Source organism: Ovis canadensis, chromosome 17 (genome assembly GCF_042477335.2).
Source record: "Ovis canadensis isolate MfBH-ARS-UI-01 breed Bighorn chromosome 17, ARS-UI_OviCan_v2, whole genome shotgun sequence".
In the NCBI taxonomy this organism is placed as follows: Eukaryota; Metazoa; Chordata; class Mammalia; order Artiodactyla; family Bovidae; genus Ovis; species Ovis canadensis.
The window spans coordinates 63,474,646-63,489,730 of NC_091261.1; the positions used below are offsets into that span (position 1 = coordinate 63,474,646).

Sequence of the window (15,085 nt, forward strand, 5' to 3'; positions counted from 1 at the left end):
TGCTAAGACCCACAGCCTGTGGGTTGCTGTACAGTGGTTTGCTGTAGAGTACATCACAACAGTGACGTGCTTTTCTGTCTTATTAAATGTGAAAAGAAAAATAAACCTTTAGAAATAGTACAATCAAGAATTCCTGAGGCTTCCCTGAACAGACTCCTCGCTTCCACTGCAGGGGGCACGAGTTTGAATTCCACGTGGCACTTGTGCAGCACGGCCAAAAATAAGTAAATAAGTTTTTTGAAAAGAATTCCTGTATACCTCAATTTAAAAAACATAAGAAAATAAAATAGGGACGAAAAATTCCTTCACAGGCTTGCAGAGTGCCTTGTTCTCGACTGTCAGGGCAGAGGAAGTTTCCCTTACTGACCACCGACACAGGCGTTTACGCTGACAGTGCTCCTCCTGCCTGCACGGCAGTTGCTGCAGAATCTAAGGCCTTATTTAGCCCACAAAGATATTCGGGTTCCATAAGCTACATTCTGAAGGAAATGAGGCCTCAGTCCAGGGGCGCCTTCCTCCTTTTCTTTTTAAAGACATCCTTAAACTCTTTCTTCTTTAAAGTTTCCCATCAGACTGCATATGCGTTTCACAACCGCCATACCCCTGGTCCAGCCAGGTGTCCACCAAGTGCCCCTCCTGAGCTGTGGTGACTGGCCTGCTACGACTTACCTGCGACCTGGGTACAAGCACAGCTCTGCCCATGGGGGCCTTGGGATATTTAACTTTACATGAAAAAGGCTTTGTTTCTTTAAAAAGAACCCCGTATATGCAGTTATCAAGGGTATGTGAAAACATAATAGCTCTTACTCCTGAAGCATTCTGGTAAGGGAATGTATAAAAATCAGCAGATGTGAGTACTGATGTAGTTAATCCCTTTGCATTTATGTAGCACTTGTAATTCACAGATTTCTCATATCTCCAAACAAACCACTGAAATGTATATTGGGGCTTGCATTTAAAAATGATGAAATCCAAACACCCAAACTTGGGCAACTTGACTAAGAACTCAGATGCAGGCACAAGACCAGGACTTCAGATCTTTTTACACAGGGTCTTTGCTCACTGTACATTTAACGTTTATTTATTTTTACTTTTCAATATTTTTAAAAAAGAAAGATGAGAGGCTTTGTTAGTCCTTTCCTTGTGACTTTGACTAAATTACATGCCTCTCCAAGTGTGATTAGACATGTGACTTTTCTCTTTATTTTTCTGCTCCCGTGTTAGGTCCTGGGTATGTTTAAGAGAATCTCTCTTGAAAATTATTCTTTTAATTGAAAAATGCAGATAAAGTTAATTTTTCTGGGAGTGAAAAAATTTTAAACGTGGTTTCTTATATTTACAACTTTGGTGGGGGAGGGGTTCAAATTGTTAATTAACCCTTTTGGAAAAATTAGGTCTATTTGAGAAGTCTGGATGCAAATATATTTTAGCTAATTTGGGGGGACCATGAATGCATTCTGAAAGCCAGCTTTATAAAGGATTTGTATGTAGATCTACGTAGGTAACAGATAAGTACATGTAGCATAGAGTACTAAAAAAAACTGGATACTTCCATAATTTAAAAGTCTGGAGTGACTTCTCTGGCAGTCCTGTGGTTAGGTCTTCATCTTCTAGTATAGAGGGTGGGGGTTCTGTCCCTGGTTGGAGAGCTAAGATCCCACTCATATGCCTGTGGTCAAAAAACCAAAACATTAAAAAAAAACAACAACAATATTGTAGAAAGCTCAATAAAGACTAAATATGGTCCACATTTTAAAAAAAAAAACCTGAAAAAAAAAATCTGGAAAGTACTTAAAAATCACAAAAGATATTTGAAATGTGGTTGTTCAAGCAAGAACTGAGATCTTAGTCAACATACATAGATAAGAAAGAATATAATTGCTTCATTCAGACTATATTGTTCATTATTTTGAAGTGCAGTACTTACTCCTGACATGGGGTGAAACGAAATATTTATCATTAAGACATTAGTATCCCCTTCTTGTATTTGCTCTGGTTTTTTTGCTATCTAACATTGAATCGCAGGCAACATGCAGTAAAATTTTTTCTCTTAGCCTGAAAATGTAATCATTTCTTTGGAAAACCAGACTCTGAGTTAGGCAGACCTCTTTCAAAGCAGTTTCCAAGGCATCCAGTAGATGAAGCAGAGCTAACCTCGACTTGCTCTAACTGACAGAAGGAGAGAAGCATGTTCCTCTGGCCAGAAAGCCTATGGCAGAGTCGGGAACCAGTTTGGCTTCCCTCCCTTCTGTAGGCTCTTTGATGTCAGAGAAGGAAGCCCAGAGCCAAAACCTTAGATGCAGACTGTAGAGTCGGGATTAATTCTGCAGGCGACCCCCACAAGATTCCCATCAGGAAGGAAGACTGGTGGGCGGCCCGCCTGCCTGTTCTGAAGAGGTCACTGCCCCTCCAGCTCACTCAGCTCACTGTGGGTTGCTAAGTGTCTGACTGTCTCGAGCTTGCGCTGCTTATCAATGCTCATCTCACCCCCTCTCTTTTCCCTTTCCTACACTTGCTTCCTTTGCTCTATCTGTGTGTCTTTAATGGTAAGACTAAAGAAAGTCTATCCACGTTATAATAAATAAATTTCATATATTTTTTAGTAAACCAAGTTGTCGTATATATTTTTTGGCTGCCTTTGTCCCTCTGTGTCTTGCTTTTGTTTTGAAAAATATCCTCAGCAATACACACACACACACACACACACACACACACGCACACACGCACATATCTTTTTTATATCTCTATATACAGCACAGAACTTCAGTGCAAATTTAGTTCTCCTTGCTGTATTTGCAGTTCTCTTCGTGTTCCTAATATTTGGTTCTTGTTATCTTGCGTTTTTAAAGCCTGCCCCGTAATACTTTAAGGTATTTCCTTCATTACCGGACTTTATTTCTTATGTAAGTAGTAAGGAAAGAATCTGGGTTATACATTCTCTTGGGGGAAAGATTTCTGGCCCCTGAAGCCCTTCTTTCATGTTATGTTTATCTTCCCTCCTTGATATTTTTAGTAAGGCCAAGTCACTCGAGCCAGAGTGTCTTTAAAGTAACACAGGCCCTCTTGTCGATGTGATGTGTGACTCAAGTGTCAGTAATGTTGGCAGAACTAGTTTAGTTTAGACCATCTTGGTTTGCACAGTGGGATTTGGGCTCAGGAATTGCCTAAGATGCTGACATTGAAGACCTGTCACCAAGAGGAGCTGCCAAGGTCTATTTGTCCCTTCAGAATTTGGTATACAAATCACAAGTCAGATCCCTTTCTTAACCACCCACCTTTTGATGACTTTTGTCCAAGAAATAACTGTTTGCTATCTTCTTAGAAGGCAGCCTCACTTAGAGGCCATATGTATATGGGGATAAGCAGAAAAAGACACCTGTGCCTTTTTCTTCTGCCAGCTGATGGCGTCCTTATCCTCCCTAACACAAAGATTTAGAAGAATCTAAATCTGCTAATCCCCCAACCCTGGTATTTCTTAGTAAAAATATTTAAAATCACATTGTTCAAATTTGAATTGAATTTATAAGCGAATCTCAATTGTTTGCTTTGAAATAATTCCTTTATTATTTTACAAAGAAGCAGAAAGTAAAAATGGCCAAATCATGGAAATACAAGCTCTTACTTTTAATGGCCTTATTACACTTTACCTAATGTGCTGTATATAGCAAGGAACTGAAATAGATTTTATAATAGAATGAACTTCCAAATATCCTTTAATAGAAACATAAGGAGCAGAAGATTTATTGAGTCTTCAGATAAAAATAGATGTTTATTTCCAGATAGAAAAAGATGCCTATACATTCCTTTCATTTAAATCTTTGGGGTTCTTTTGTTTTTTGTTTTACATAAGCACGATCCTCTTTCCTAGTGAGGTGTCATGCAATTAGTAATTTAACATCACCAGGTGTTCATATAACACGTGGGTGTTGAATTCAAGACATTTTCTGTAAGTCTCAGATTCTTTTCTTACTACTTATTCTGGGGTATAATTGTAAGCCACACACTGAGATAAATACAACACTTATATTTTCCATCTTTGTGTAGAACTTCAATTTACCATAAACCATGAGAATTCTGTAATTCGTGTGCCGGATATCTTGGGTCTCACTAACCAGACATACATTCTGCCATTTCTAACCTGGGCCTCAGTTTCTGATCCCTCCAGTCGGTTCTAAGACAGACCAAACCACTACGTGCTCCATGTTCACCCAGCTCCTCCCAACAGAACCAGGAGCGATTTTTCTCTTTGCACCGTGAACTCTCAATGATGATTATCCACGTGAAGGCAGTGCCTTAGGTTGTAAGACCCAAGGGCTAGCTAGGAAATTTTCCACCAGTAATGTTTTTCCCCAAATATTTTTGTGATACAAGGTCTTTTTTCCTCTTGTTTCACACTGCATGTAATTTTTTTTTAACTTATTTCAAAATTTGAGGTTTCCAGGAGCCGCAAATATAGTACAGAGAGTCCTACATCCCCTTCTCTCATCTTCCCCTCACATGTCCATCTTAGCACCCCTGGTCCTTTGATCCAAACCGAGAGAGTAACATTGGTCCAGACCCCTTAGCCAAACTCTAGACGTTGTTGAGATTTCTCCAGTTTTTCCACTCTATGCCCTTTTTCCTCTCCCAGGGTCCAATCTAGGAGACCCCATCACCTTCAGTTGTCACATCTCCTTAGTCTCCTCCAATCTGTGACACCTCCTCAGTCTTTCCTCGGCTTTCGTGACACTGGCACTTTTGAATTTTCACCACAAAAATGTAAATAAAAGCACACACATTTATAAACACACAGTAGCCTCCTGCCCTTTGGAGTCGTCTCTGTTGTGTCCCTCCTTCCCTGTCTTCCTTTCATCTCTCCCTTTCTTTTCCCACTCCCCTGACTCCAAGAAACATCTTCCTCTCCTGGAAAGCCTGGCGCCCCTCCCTGTGCTGATAACCAGACGCTGAGTCGGCCTGAGAACAGACTCCCCATGCACTGACCTGCTCCCTCCAGGTGTCCCCCCAGCTTCCATTCTGCAGCTGGAAATCCATCTTCACATTTCTGTCCTAGGTTTTTTTGTAATTTACCTTTCATTTCTATGAGCAAGTGAAAGTCGTCTTCAGAGTCTTTATGGACGAAAAGTAATGATCCTTCAGTTTGAATAGTGGTCATAATCTCTGCTACTGTTTTGGCCCATAAGATCTCCAAAACACACTCTGGGAACTTGCTCAAAGTTACTGAAATTAGTGAGAACCAATCGATACTTCCAGCATAAAATTGCTCTGCATGATGTCTGTACAATCGCTTTGCATGTGTGTATTTTAATTGTTGTTATTGCCTGGTAATCAAGAAATAACAGAATTCATCTGGGAGGGGGGTTAGATTTTTTGTTTTTAATAATTCTTTGCGGGGTGCAACAGTCTTGTTTTTTTAATTCATCTTCCGAAGTTATTAACTTGTTTCTTTAAATTCAAACGGATACAATGATATGCAGATTCTGGTATATCTCTGCATAGGTAAACTTTTTCTCCCCTCACAGTAAGTAAAACTTCAAGTAAAATTTCACCAGCATAATAGCCCTAAAGTCCCTGTAAAACTTCCCTGTGATACTTTCTCCCCTTATATTAAGATAATTGAGTGTTTTTCTCCGATCCATGTACACTGACCACCCTCCCAGTTGATTTCTGGAATTTTTTTTGAACTCTTTGGTCTTTTAGAGAATCCAAGTTAATAAAAGACGCAGATGAAGAAAAAGCTTCCTTGCAGAAATCCATCAGTATCACTAGTGCCTTACTCACAGAAAAGGATGCCGAGCTGGAAAAACTGAGAAATGAGGTAGGGTACCCTCCTGAGGGAGCCTTCCCGCGGCCTGTCTGTGCGCGGACCCCGAGCCTAAGCCAGCCCATGTATTTCAGGTCACGGCGCTCAGGGGAGAGAACGCGTCCGCCAAGTCCTTGCATTCAGTTGTTCAGTCTCTAGAGTCTGATAAGGTGAAGCTTGAGCTCAAGGTAAAGAACTTGGAGCTTCAACTCAAAGAAAACAAGAGGCAGCTCAGCAGCTCCTCAGGTAATGTGACCACCGCCGCCTCCAGGGAGGAGCTCTTCCCGGGGTAGAGCTGCCCTTGGAAGGAGGCAGCTGCGCCGCCCCCCGAGGGGCCGCCCTGGCCTGGGCTCTCCCGCGCTTTCATCCAGGGAGACCCACTCAAAGGGCGCGTGCCTGCCTCTCCGCACTTCCGAACCTTCCCGCATTGGCAGAAATTTATATAAGGCAGTAGGTGACCGCTGCCATGTCGGGAGCGACCGCGGGTTCTGAAAGTGCACTGCCGGGAGGAGAACGTGACGGACGCGATAGGCCACCCACGGTGGGCCAGCCCGCGAGAGCGCCGCCGTGCCTCGGGGGGCAGATGCGGACCGGAACTCCAGGCGTGTGCTCGGGCGCCTGTGGGGGTTCCACACCAGAATGAGCTGCTCCCACTGGCCCTTGCGTTGTAAGAACAAGAAAACAAGATGGGATGGCAATTTTTAAAAATGTCCCCCCTCCACTTTTTTTTTTTACAATAAGGTAATACTGATACTCAGGCAGAAGAGGATGAAAGAGCCCAGGAGAGTCAGGTAATATGCCTTCCTTTTGCTTTGCTTACTTGTTGTTGTTGTTTTTTTTTAATCATTTAATCTTTTGACTAGGTAATGTATTCATATGGTCTGAGCATTGAACAGTATTAAAAATATATACACTGTTAAAAAAAAGAAAAACTCTCCCTCCAAACACCATCCCTCTCCTGCTCAGTTTCCAACCCCCTAAACAGATAATCACGGTTATTACTGTCGTCTTAAATTTTTTTGGAGATTTTTTTCTTAATGTATATACAAACCAAGACTAACACAGTCTTTCCCCTCCTTTGTTACACAAATGGCATATAAACTGATCTCTTATTTTTTACAGATGTATAGTATTCCATTATATGGAGATATACACACACGCACACACACCATAATTTAATCAGTCCTTATTGGTTCACATGACTTTTGGGACGTTTCTGATCTTTTAGGTGCATTACAAACAATGCTATAGTGTACTGTCTTGCACATCTATCATATTACAGCTATACTAATATTTCTTTAGGATTAATTCCTAGAAGTAGAATTACTCTGTTAAAGTTTCCTTCCTCATCTTTACCTTAAAAAGACAGCTCTTGAAAACTGTTTCCTGAAGCCAAAATTATCAAAATAGCTTTAGTTGTAAAAGTGGGATTACATGGAGGTAAACTATTCTATTTTTGGAAATGGATGGCATCACCAACTCAATGGCCATGAGTTTGATTAAACTCCGGGAGTTGGTGATGGACAGGGAGGCCTGGCGTGCTGCAGTCCATGGAGAGTTGAACACGACTGAGTGACTGATCTGAACCGATAGCCCAGAAGTAATAAACATGTATTTTCAGTTTTAATTATATATTTTGGACATATTTATCCCATTCAAAATTCAAAGATACAACAGCCATCTTTCACTTTTAAATAAAAGAGAAACTCAGTGAGTTGGTGATTTGTCTGTTACGACATCTCCTTTGAAAGGCGTGTAAGAATTCAACCAACAGCCTGACTTTAACCCTGGCTAGCATTGTCTGCGCTTAGTTTACATGTCTAATGAGCACAAAATTAACAATGTTTTCTCTCCCTCTCTTCCTTTCTGCTTCCGTTTGTTTCATCTGCCACTGCCAACACTTTTCTTCCCATCAGCAAATGGTTTGTTTTATGTTTCCTAATTTGTGAGCATGTATGTGAGTGTGTGTATATGTGTGGCTTCCCACTGTACTTCCCATTTTATGGCTTTTTTTCCCCTTCCTGATATGATACGTAGCTCCCAACAGGATATAGTCTTACAAAACACAGTTTGAGAAGTGAGATAAGAGTCAGTGGGTCTGCCTCCAATGTCAGAAGGGATATTCTGCAGAGAATAACAAAGCCAGTGATTTCTAGCTTTGTTTTGTAACTGCCCCAGTGGGAGAAAAAGGCCAAATATTTCTTTGAAAAATAAATACTAGATGGGCCAAAAAGTTTGTTCAGATCTTTCATCTTACAGAAAAATCCCAAATGAACTTTTTGGCCAACCCAATATGTATGTATGAGTGTACACACAGACACACATAATATTTTTTTAAATTATAAAGTAGGATTTTTTTTTTCCTGATGGACATTTAGAGAAATGAGACCTTTTCATTATTTGTAGAGGAGAGGAGAAACCGTTTTTAAATTAAAGTGCCCTTGCTTTAAAACGTTGGACAGGAGTATTTCCTCCTGGTGGTCAGGCATCTCCTTACTCCACTTCCCCGAGTCTGGGCCCCAGTCCCCTGAACGTTGCCCTCTCAGTGTGTGCCTGCATCAGTTGAAAGGAAGCTTAAGTCTTCTCTTTAAAATCCTTCTTTTGGGACTTCCCTGTCAGTCCAGTGGTTAAGACTCCTCTCTTCCACTGCAGGAGGCATGAGTTCAATCCCTGGTCGGGGAACTAAGATCCCACATGCCATGGGGTGTGGCCCAAAACAGGAAAACCCCAAAACAGCCCCTTCCTTTTTCTCTGAAGACCCACTTAGCATCCCACCATAACTAATAAGTGAATGTTAAATTGTGGTCTGAGGAGAATTTACATAAGCTTATTCAAATCTACAGAACGTGAAAGTCCTGGATTGGCTCTACAGTTTAGCTGAACAAGTAACTGGTTGTGCTTTTTGTACAATTGTGTGTGTGTGTGTGTGTGTGTAAACATATTTAAAAAGGGTTGAGTCACGGCCATTGCTGGCCCCTGTGACTTCAGCACACTGCAACCACAGCCTGAGTATAATTGCTGACTTCTTGATGCTCCAGTGTACATATTTCAGGCATTTTACACATTTTTTCCCCCAAATTAGATTGACTTCCTCAATTCAGTAATAGTAGACCTTCAGAGGAAGAATCAGGACCTCAAGATGAAGGTGGAGATGATGTCAGAAGCAGCCCTGAATGGGAACGGGGACGACCTGAACAATTACGACAGGTATTTCTTGCTCAGCGATGCTGAGTGGAACCTTAGCTCCATCTAAATACGTGTGTGTTTTTAAAGTTAGGTTCTCCAGACAGAGAAGGACAAATATGGCTTCTATGTGAAATTAAAAGAAAAATGGTACAAATGAACTTATTTGCAAAACAGAAATAGAGTCACAGATGTAGAAAACAGTCTTGACTTATGGTCACCAGGGAGTAAGGGGAGGAGGGATAAATTGGGAGACTGGGATTGCCATATACACACTACTGTATATAAAATAGATAACTAATAATGATCTACTGTTATAGCACAGGGAACTCTACTCAATACTCCATGGTGAACTATATGGGAAAAGAATCTATAAAAAGAGGGCTATATGTATGTGTATGGCTGGTTCACTTTGCTGTACAGCAGGTTTTGCAACACTGTAAATCAACTATAATCCAATAAAAACCAAAACAAAAGGAAAATATACATATAACTGAGTCTCTGCTATGCAGCAGAAAATTAATGAAACATTATAAATCAACTGACTTCAATATTATTTTAAAAAGTTAGGTTCTCCAGTGGATTGGAGAAACAATTGCTTTGTGATTATTTGGCCATAAACTGACTTCCACAGATCTGGCAAGAGAGTGGAAATGGTTTGATCTGAAGATTTTAAATGCGGACCGTAGTACTTGTACTTGAGGCTCCGCAGACTGCACCAGAATCCTTGCTTGTGTTTTATTCCTTACAAATGATACTGTCTCTTGAATTTCTTCTGAGGGAGATGAGTTTCTGATCATACACATTGGTAACATTTGCAGCGATGACCAGGAGAAACAGTCCAAGAAGAAACCCCGCCTCTTCTGTGACATATGTGACTGCTTTGATCTCCACGACACAGAGGATTGTCCTACCCAGGCCCAGATGTCCGAGGACCCGCCCCACTCCACACACCACGGCAGTCGGAGCGAGGAACGCCCCTACTGTGAAATCTGTGAGATGTTTGGGCACTGGGCTACCAACTGCAATGACGACGAGACCTTCTGATGAAGCCTTCCACCCAGAACTGGGCTCTCTCAGATGCACTAGTGTGTAGGCAACTGACCACCAGCATTATGCGTGCAGACTTCAGAACTCACGTTATTTTTGACCCCCATCAACAAATCTAAGAAAATATTTTGATCTTCCACAAAATCGCCCTTTTAGTCTCCCCGTATAAGTTTATAAGTTAAAATAATAAATAAGGGGGGGTTTCACCTCTGATTTTTGTCTTCTTGATTTTTAAAACGTATTCCATTGCACCAGATGCCATTACACTCATCGTCCCTATGAGGGAGACCTCACAGAATGACTCCTACCCTTTCAGGACCTTATTTAAGTTAACTTTAAATTATGCCGTTCCTCTTCATATTTGCACTAAAATATTTCCAGGCTGCATTTGTATATTTAGATGTTTGGGTTAAGCTTTGACACTGGAATGAGTTGAAAAAAAAGTATGCCACTTTGCATTTTCATCTACTCATTTATTTTATTTTTAGTCAAAGAAATAGCTGAGTTCTTTGCACTACCCAATGTCAGTAGTGCCTTTATTTCAGGCTTGATGATACTTTTAGGTGTGATTATAAAATCATGAAACAGGTAAAGGGAGGGGGAAGCCCCCAAACTGCTGTGGGAACGTTTTATTATAATCTCGATGCTGCACCCACTTTACTGTGGTGTTTTATCAGTTTTGCATAATTTCAGCTTCTATATATTATATGTATATATTTTTGTAAAATCTATATTTTGGGGAAAAAACCTATACAGTATGTCTTTCTTTTCAGATTTTTATCTTTATGAAAAAGGAAACACTTAAAATGTTCATCAGGACATGACGCGCTAGGCCAGGATCAACATCGCGTGGCTTCGCAGCTGTGTGTTCTCTGTTTTCATTTTCTTTCTTTATCAGGAATAAATAACTGGGAGAATTTTCTCCAGATTTTGTTTTTCTTCTCCAACAAATATCCCCAGCAGTCGGTTAATTAGATAATAAGCCACTCTAAAACACCTAAATGAACCAATCTACAATCTTTACAACTTTTTTTTTTTTACTGTGTTTTTAGATGAATGTACTATGAGAAATTCAACATTAATAGTTTTGGATTTTCTTATCACAAAAAATAAAATGAAGGACCTCAACCACGAGTTTAGCAACCAGTTTGAATCTATTTATCTTCATTTGAATGTCTTTTAGAATATGTAAAAAGTAATAAATAAATGTATCTTCCAGGAGACATGTATAATAAAAACTTCTATAATTGTACATATGCCTTTGATGTATTTTCCCCTCCAGATTATCAACTATGTGTTTGACAAGTGAAAAATAAATATGTAATCAGTTGAAATTTGGGATTATAAACAAACATATCATAATAGGAACCGCTTCACAAACACAAAATGTAAAGCAGTATTAAAATCCAAGCAAACAAGTGTTCTGTATCTACTTTAATAAATGGTTATTCTTTTTTGCCAGTGTAGTAGACTGGTGTTATTCTCAGGTTTATTTGTCCTAATGGTTTTTCTTTAAATGAGCAAGCACCAGAGGTCCAAATAGCAATTTCTACTGCAGTGTGTTGAGAAACTGCTTTTAAGAAATGATCGCAAAGCATTCTATGACCCACTCAGCATAAAATAAATACCCAAGGTGGTTATCCATTGCTTTGTCTCACTATATTACCTCACAGAAATGTAAGTGGCACTGTGCAGTATCAACTACCTATTAAAGAATGAAGTTTGGAAAGAAACTCTGAAAGCTGCTGTGATATTTACCAAAATGATGACTGAACCAAGCAGTCTGGTTTTATGAGCTCTGATTCCCCCGCAGGTAGATATTTCCAAAGCAGAGGGACCAGTTGAACATGACCAAAAAAGTACCCTGACAGTAGTCCTGGACTTCAGCATTGACAGCTGATGAAAAGACTCAAACTATTAATCTACACTTATTGAGATCATTTCTCTCTCTCTCTCCATATATATATATATACAACAAATCATGTTGTACACCTAAAATGAATGTTAAATGTCAATTATATCTCAATAAAAAATACATTTTAAAAAGAAAAGTTTCTAACACTAAACAAATTATTTTAAAATTAAATATGTTTGGGACTTCACTGGTTGCCCAGTGGTTGAGGCCCAGTGCTTTCAATTCAGGAGGCACAGGTTCCATCCCTGGTTGGATCCTGATGATGCGTGGTGAGTCTGAAAATTTTTGATAGAGTCAAGTATTTTTTATAGAGTCAAGTTGAGAGTGGAAGTATGTAAATATGTGTAACTGAATATTACCTCCAAATTCCACTCTGCTTATTCATATGTGGGAAAAAAAAGTGAAACTGTTAGTCGCTCAGTGGTGGTTGATGCTTTGTGACCCCTGGAATGTAGCCTACCAGGTGCCTCTGTCCATGGGATTCTCTAGGCAAGAATATTGCAGCTCAGTCGTGTCCAACTCTGTGACCCCATGGACAGCAGTATACCAGGCTTCCCTGTCCATCACCAACTCCCGAAGCTTACTCAAACTCATTTCCGTCGAGTCGGTGATGCCATCCAACCACCTCAACCTCTGTCGTCCCCTTCTGCTTCAATCATTCCCAGCATCAGGTCTTTTCAAATGAGTCAGTTCTTTGGATCAGGTGGCCAGAAAGTATTGGGAGTTTCAGCTTCAGCATCCTTCCAGTCCTTCCAGTGAATATTCAGGACTGATTTCCTTTAGGATGGACTGGGTATGTAGCTGCTATTCCCTTCTCCAGGGGATCTTCTCCACCCAGGGATTGAAACCTCCTCTCTTAAGTCCCCAGCCTTAGCAAGTGGATGCTTTAGCATTAGCACCACCAAGGTAATTGCTTAGTGCATCCTTTCTTCATAACAGTGTATAGAGGATTGAAGGGAGTCAGGCAAGACCAAAACTTTTCAAGCCTCATTCAGTTCAGTTGCTAACCTGTATCCGACTCTGTGACCCCATGGACTACAGCACACCAGGCCTCCCTGTCCATAACCAACTCCCAGAGTTTACTCAAACTCATGTCCATTGAGTCACTGATGCCATCCAACCATCTCATCCTCTGTCCTCCCCTTCTCCTCCCGCCTTCAATCTTTCCCAGCATGAGGGTCTTTTCAAATGAGCCAGTTCTTCACATCGGGTGGCCAAAATATTGGAGTTTCAGCTTCAGCATCAGTCCTTCCTATGAATATATTCAGGACTGATTTCCTTTAGGGTGGACTGGTATTTCCTTACAGTCCAAGGTACTCTCAAGGGTCTTCTCCAACACCACAGTTTAAAAGCATCAATTCTTCAGGGCTCAGCTTTCTTTATAGTCCAACTCTCACATCCATACATGACCACTGGAAAAGCTATAGCTCTGACTAGACAGATCTTTGTTGGTAATGTGTCTGCTTTTTAATATGTTGTCTAGGTTGTTCATAACTTTTCTTCCAAGGAGTAAGCGTCTTTTAATTTCATGGCTACAGTCACCATCTGCAGTGATTTTAGAGCCTAAAAAAATACAGTCTGTCACTGTTTCCACTGTTTTCCCATCTATTTGCCATGAAGTGATGGGACAAGATGCCATGATCTTCGTTTTCTGAATGTTGAATTTTAAGCCAACTTTTTCACTCTCCTCTTTCACTTTCATCAAGAAGCTCTTTAGTTCTTCTTCACTTTCTGCCATAAGGGTGGTGTCATCTGCATATCTGAGGTTATTGGTATTTCTCCTGGCAATCTTGATTCCAGCTTGTGCTTCATCCAGCCCAGCATTTCTCATGATGTACTCTGCATATAAGTTAAATAAGCAGGGTGACAATTTACACCCTTGATGTACTCCTTTCCCAATTTGAAACCAGTCTGTTGTTCCATGTCCAGTTCTAACTGTTGCTTCCTGACCTGCATACACATTTCTCAAGAGGCAGGTCAGGTGGTCTGGTATTCCCATCTCTTTCAGAATTTTCCACAGTTTGTTGTGATCCACACAGTCAAAGGGTTTGGTGTAGTCAGTAAAGCAGATGTTTTTTTTGAAACTCTCTTGCTTTTTCGATGATCCAACGGATGTTGGCAATTTGATCTCTATTTCCTCTGCCTTTTCTAAATCCCACTTGAACATCTGGAAGTTCCCGGTTCACATACTGTTGAAGCCTGGCTTGGAGAGTTTTGAGCATTACTTTAGTAGTATATGAGATGCGTGCAATTGTGCGGTAGTTCGAGCATTCTTTGGCATTGCCTTTCTTTGGGATTGGAATGAAAACTGACCTTTTCCAGTCCTGTGGCCACTGCTGAGTTTTCCAAATTTGCTGGCATATTGAGTGCAACACTTTCACAGCATCATATTTTAAGATTTGAAATAGCTCAACTGGAATTCCATCACCTCCACTAGCTTTGTTCGTAGTAATGCTTCCTAAGGCCCACTTGACTTCTCATTTCAGAATGTCTGGCTCTAGGTGAGTGATCACACCATTATGATCATCTGGGTCATGAAGATCTTTTTCGTATAGTTCTGTGAATTCTTGCCACCTTTTCTTAATATATTCTGCTTTTGTTAGATCCATACCATTTCTGTCCTTTATTGTGCCCATCTTTGTATGAAATGTTCCCTTGGTATATCTAATTTTCTTGAAGAGAACTCTGGTCTTTCCCATTCTATTGTTTTCCTCTATTTCTGTGCACTGATGACTGAGGAAGGCTTTTTTTTATCTCTCCTTGCTATTCTTTGGAACTCTGTTTTCAGATGGGTATGCTGCTGCTGCTAAGTCACTTCAGTTGTGTCCAACTCTGTGCGACTCCATAGACGGCAGCCCACCAGGCTCCCCCGTCCCTGGGATTCTCCAGGCAAGAACACTGGAGTGGGTTGCCATTTCCTTCTCCAATGCATGAAAGTGAAAAGTGAAAGTGAAGTCGCTCAGTCATGCCTGACTTCGCAACCCCATGGCCTGCAGCCTACCAGGCTCCTCCATCCATGGGATTTTCCAGGCAAAAGTACTGGAGTGGGTTGCCATTGGCTTCTCCATCAGATGGGTATATCTTTCCTTTTCTCCTCTGCCTTTCACTTCTCTTCTTTTCACAGTTATTTGTAAGGC

The 15,085-nt window shown here is 40.7% G+C and overlaps 1 protein-coding gene across 6 annotated transcripts in view; it reads left to right on the forward strand.

Annotated features, from left to right (window-relative positions):
* The window catches only part of CLIP1 (CAP-Gly domain containing linker protein 1), a 116,020-nt gene extending 104,254 nt beyond the window's left edge, over positions 1-11,766 (forward strand). For all 6 annotated transcript variants that reach the window (XM_069557769.1, XM_069557768.1, XM_069557770.1 and 3 more), the window contains 5 exons: positions 5,698-5,815; positions 5,896-6,046; positions 6,542-6,591; positions 8,883-9,007; positions 9,805-11,766. In XM_069557769.1, the coding sequence (XP_069413870.1) occupies positions 5,698-5,815; positions 5,896-6,046; positions 6,542-6,591; positions 8,883-9,007; positions 9,805-10,030 (670 nt within the window). In that variant the 3' untranslated portion in view covers positions 10,031-11,766. The remainder of the gene's footprint in view (positions 1-5,697; positions 5,816-5,895; positions 6,047-6,541; positions 6,592-8,882; positions 9,008-9,804) is intronic.
* Positions 11,767-15,085: the final 3,319 nt, after the last annotated feature.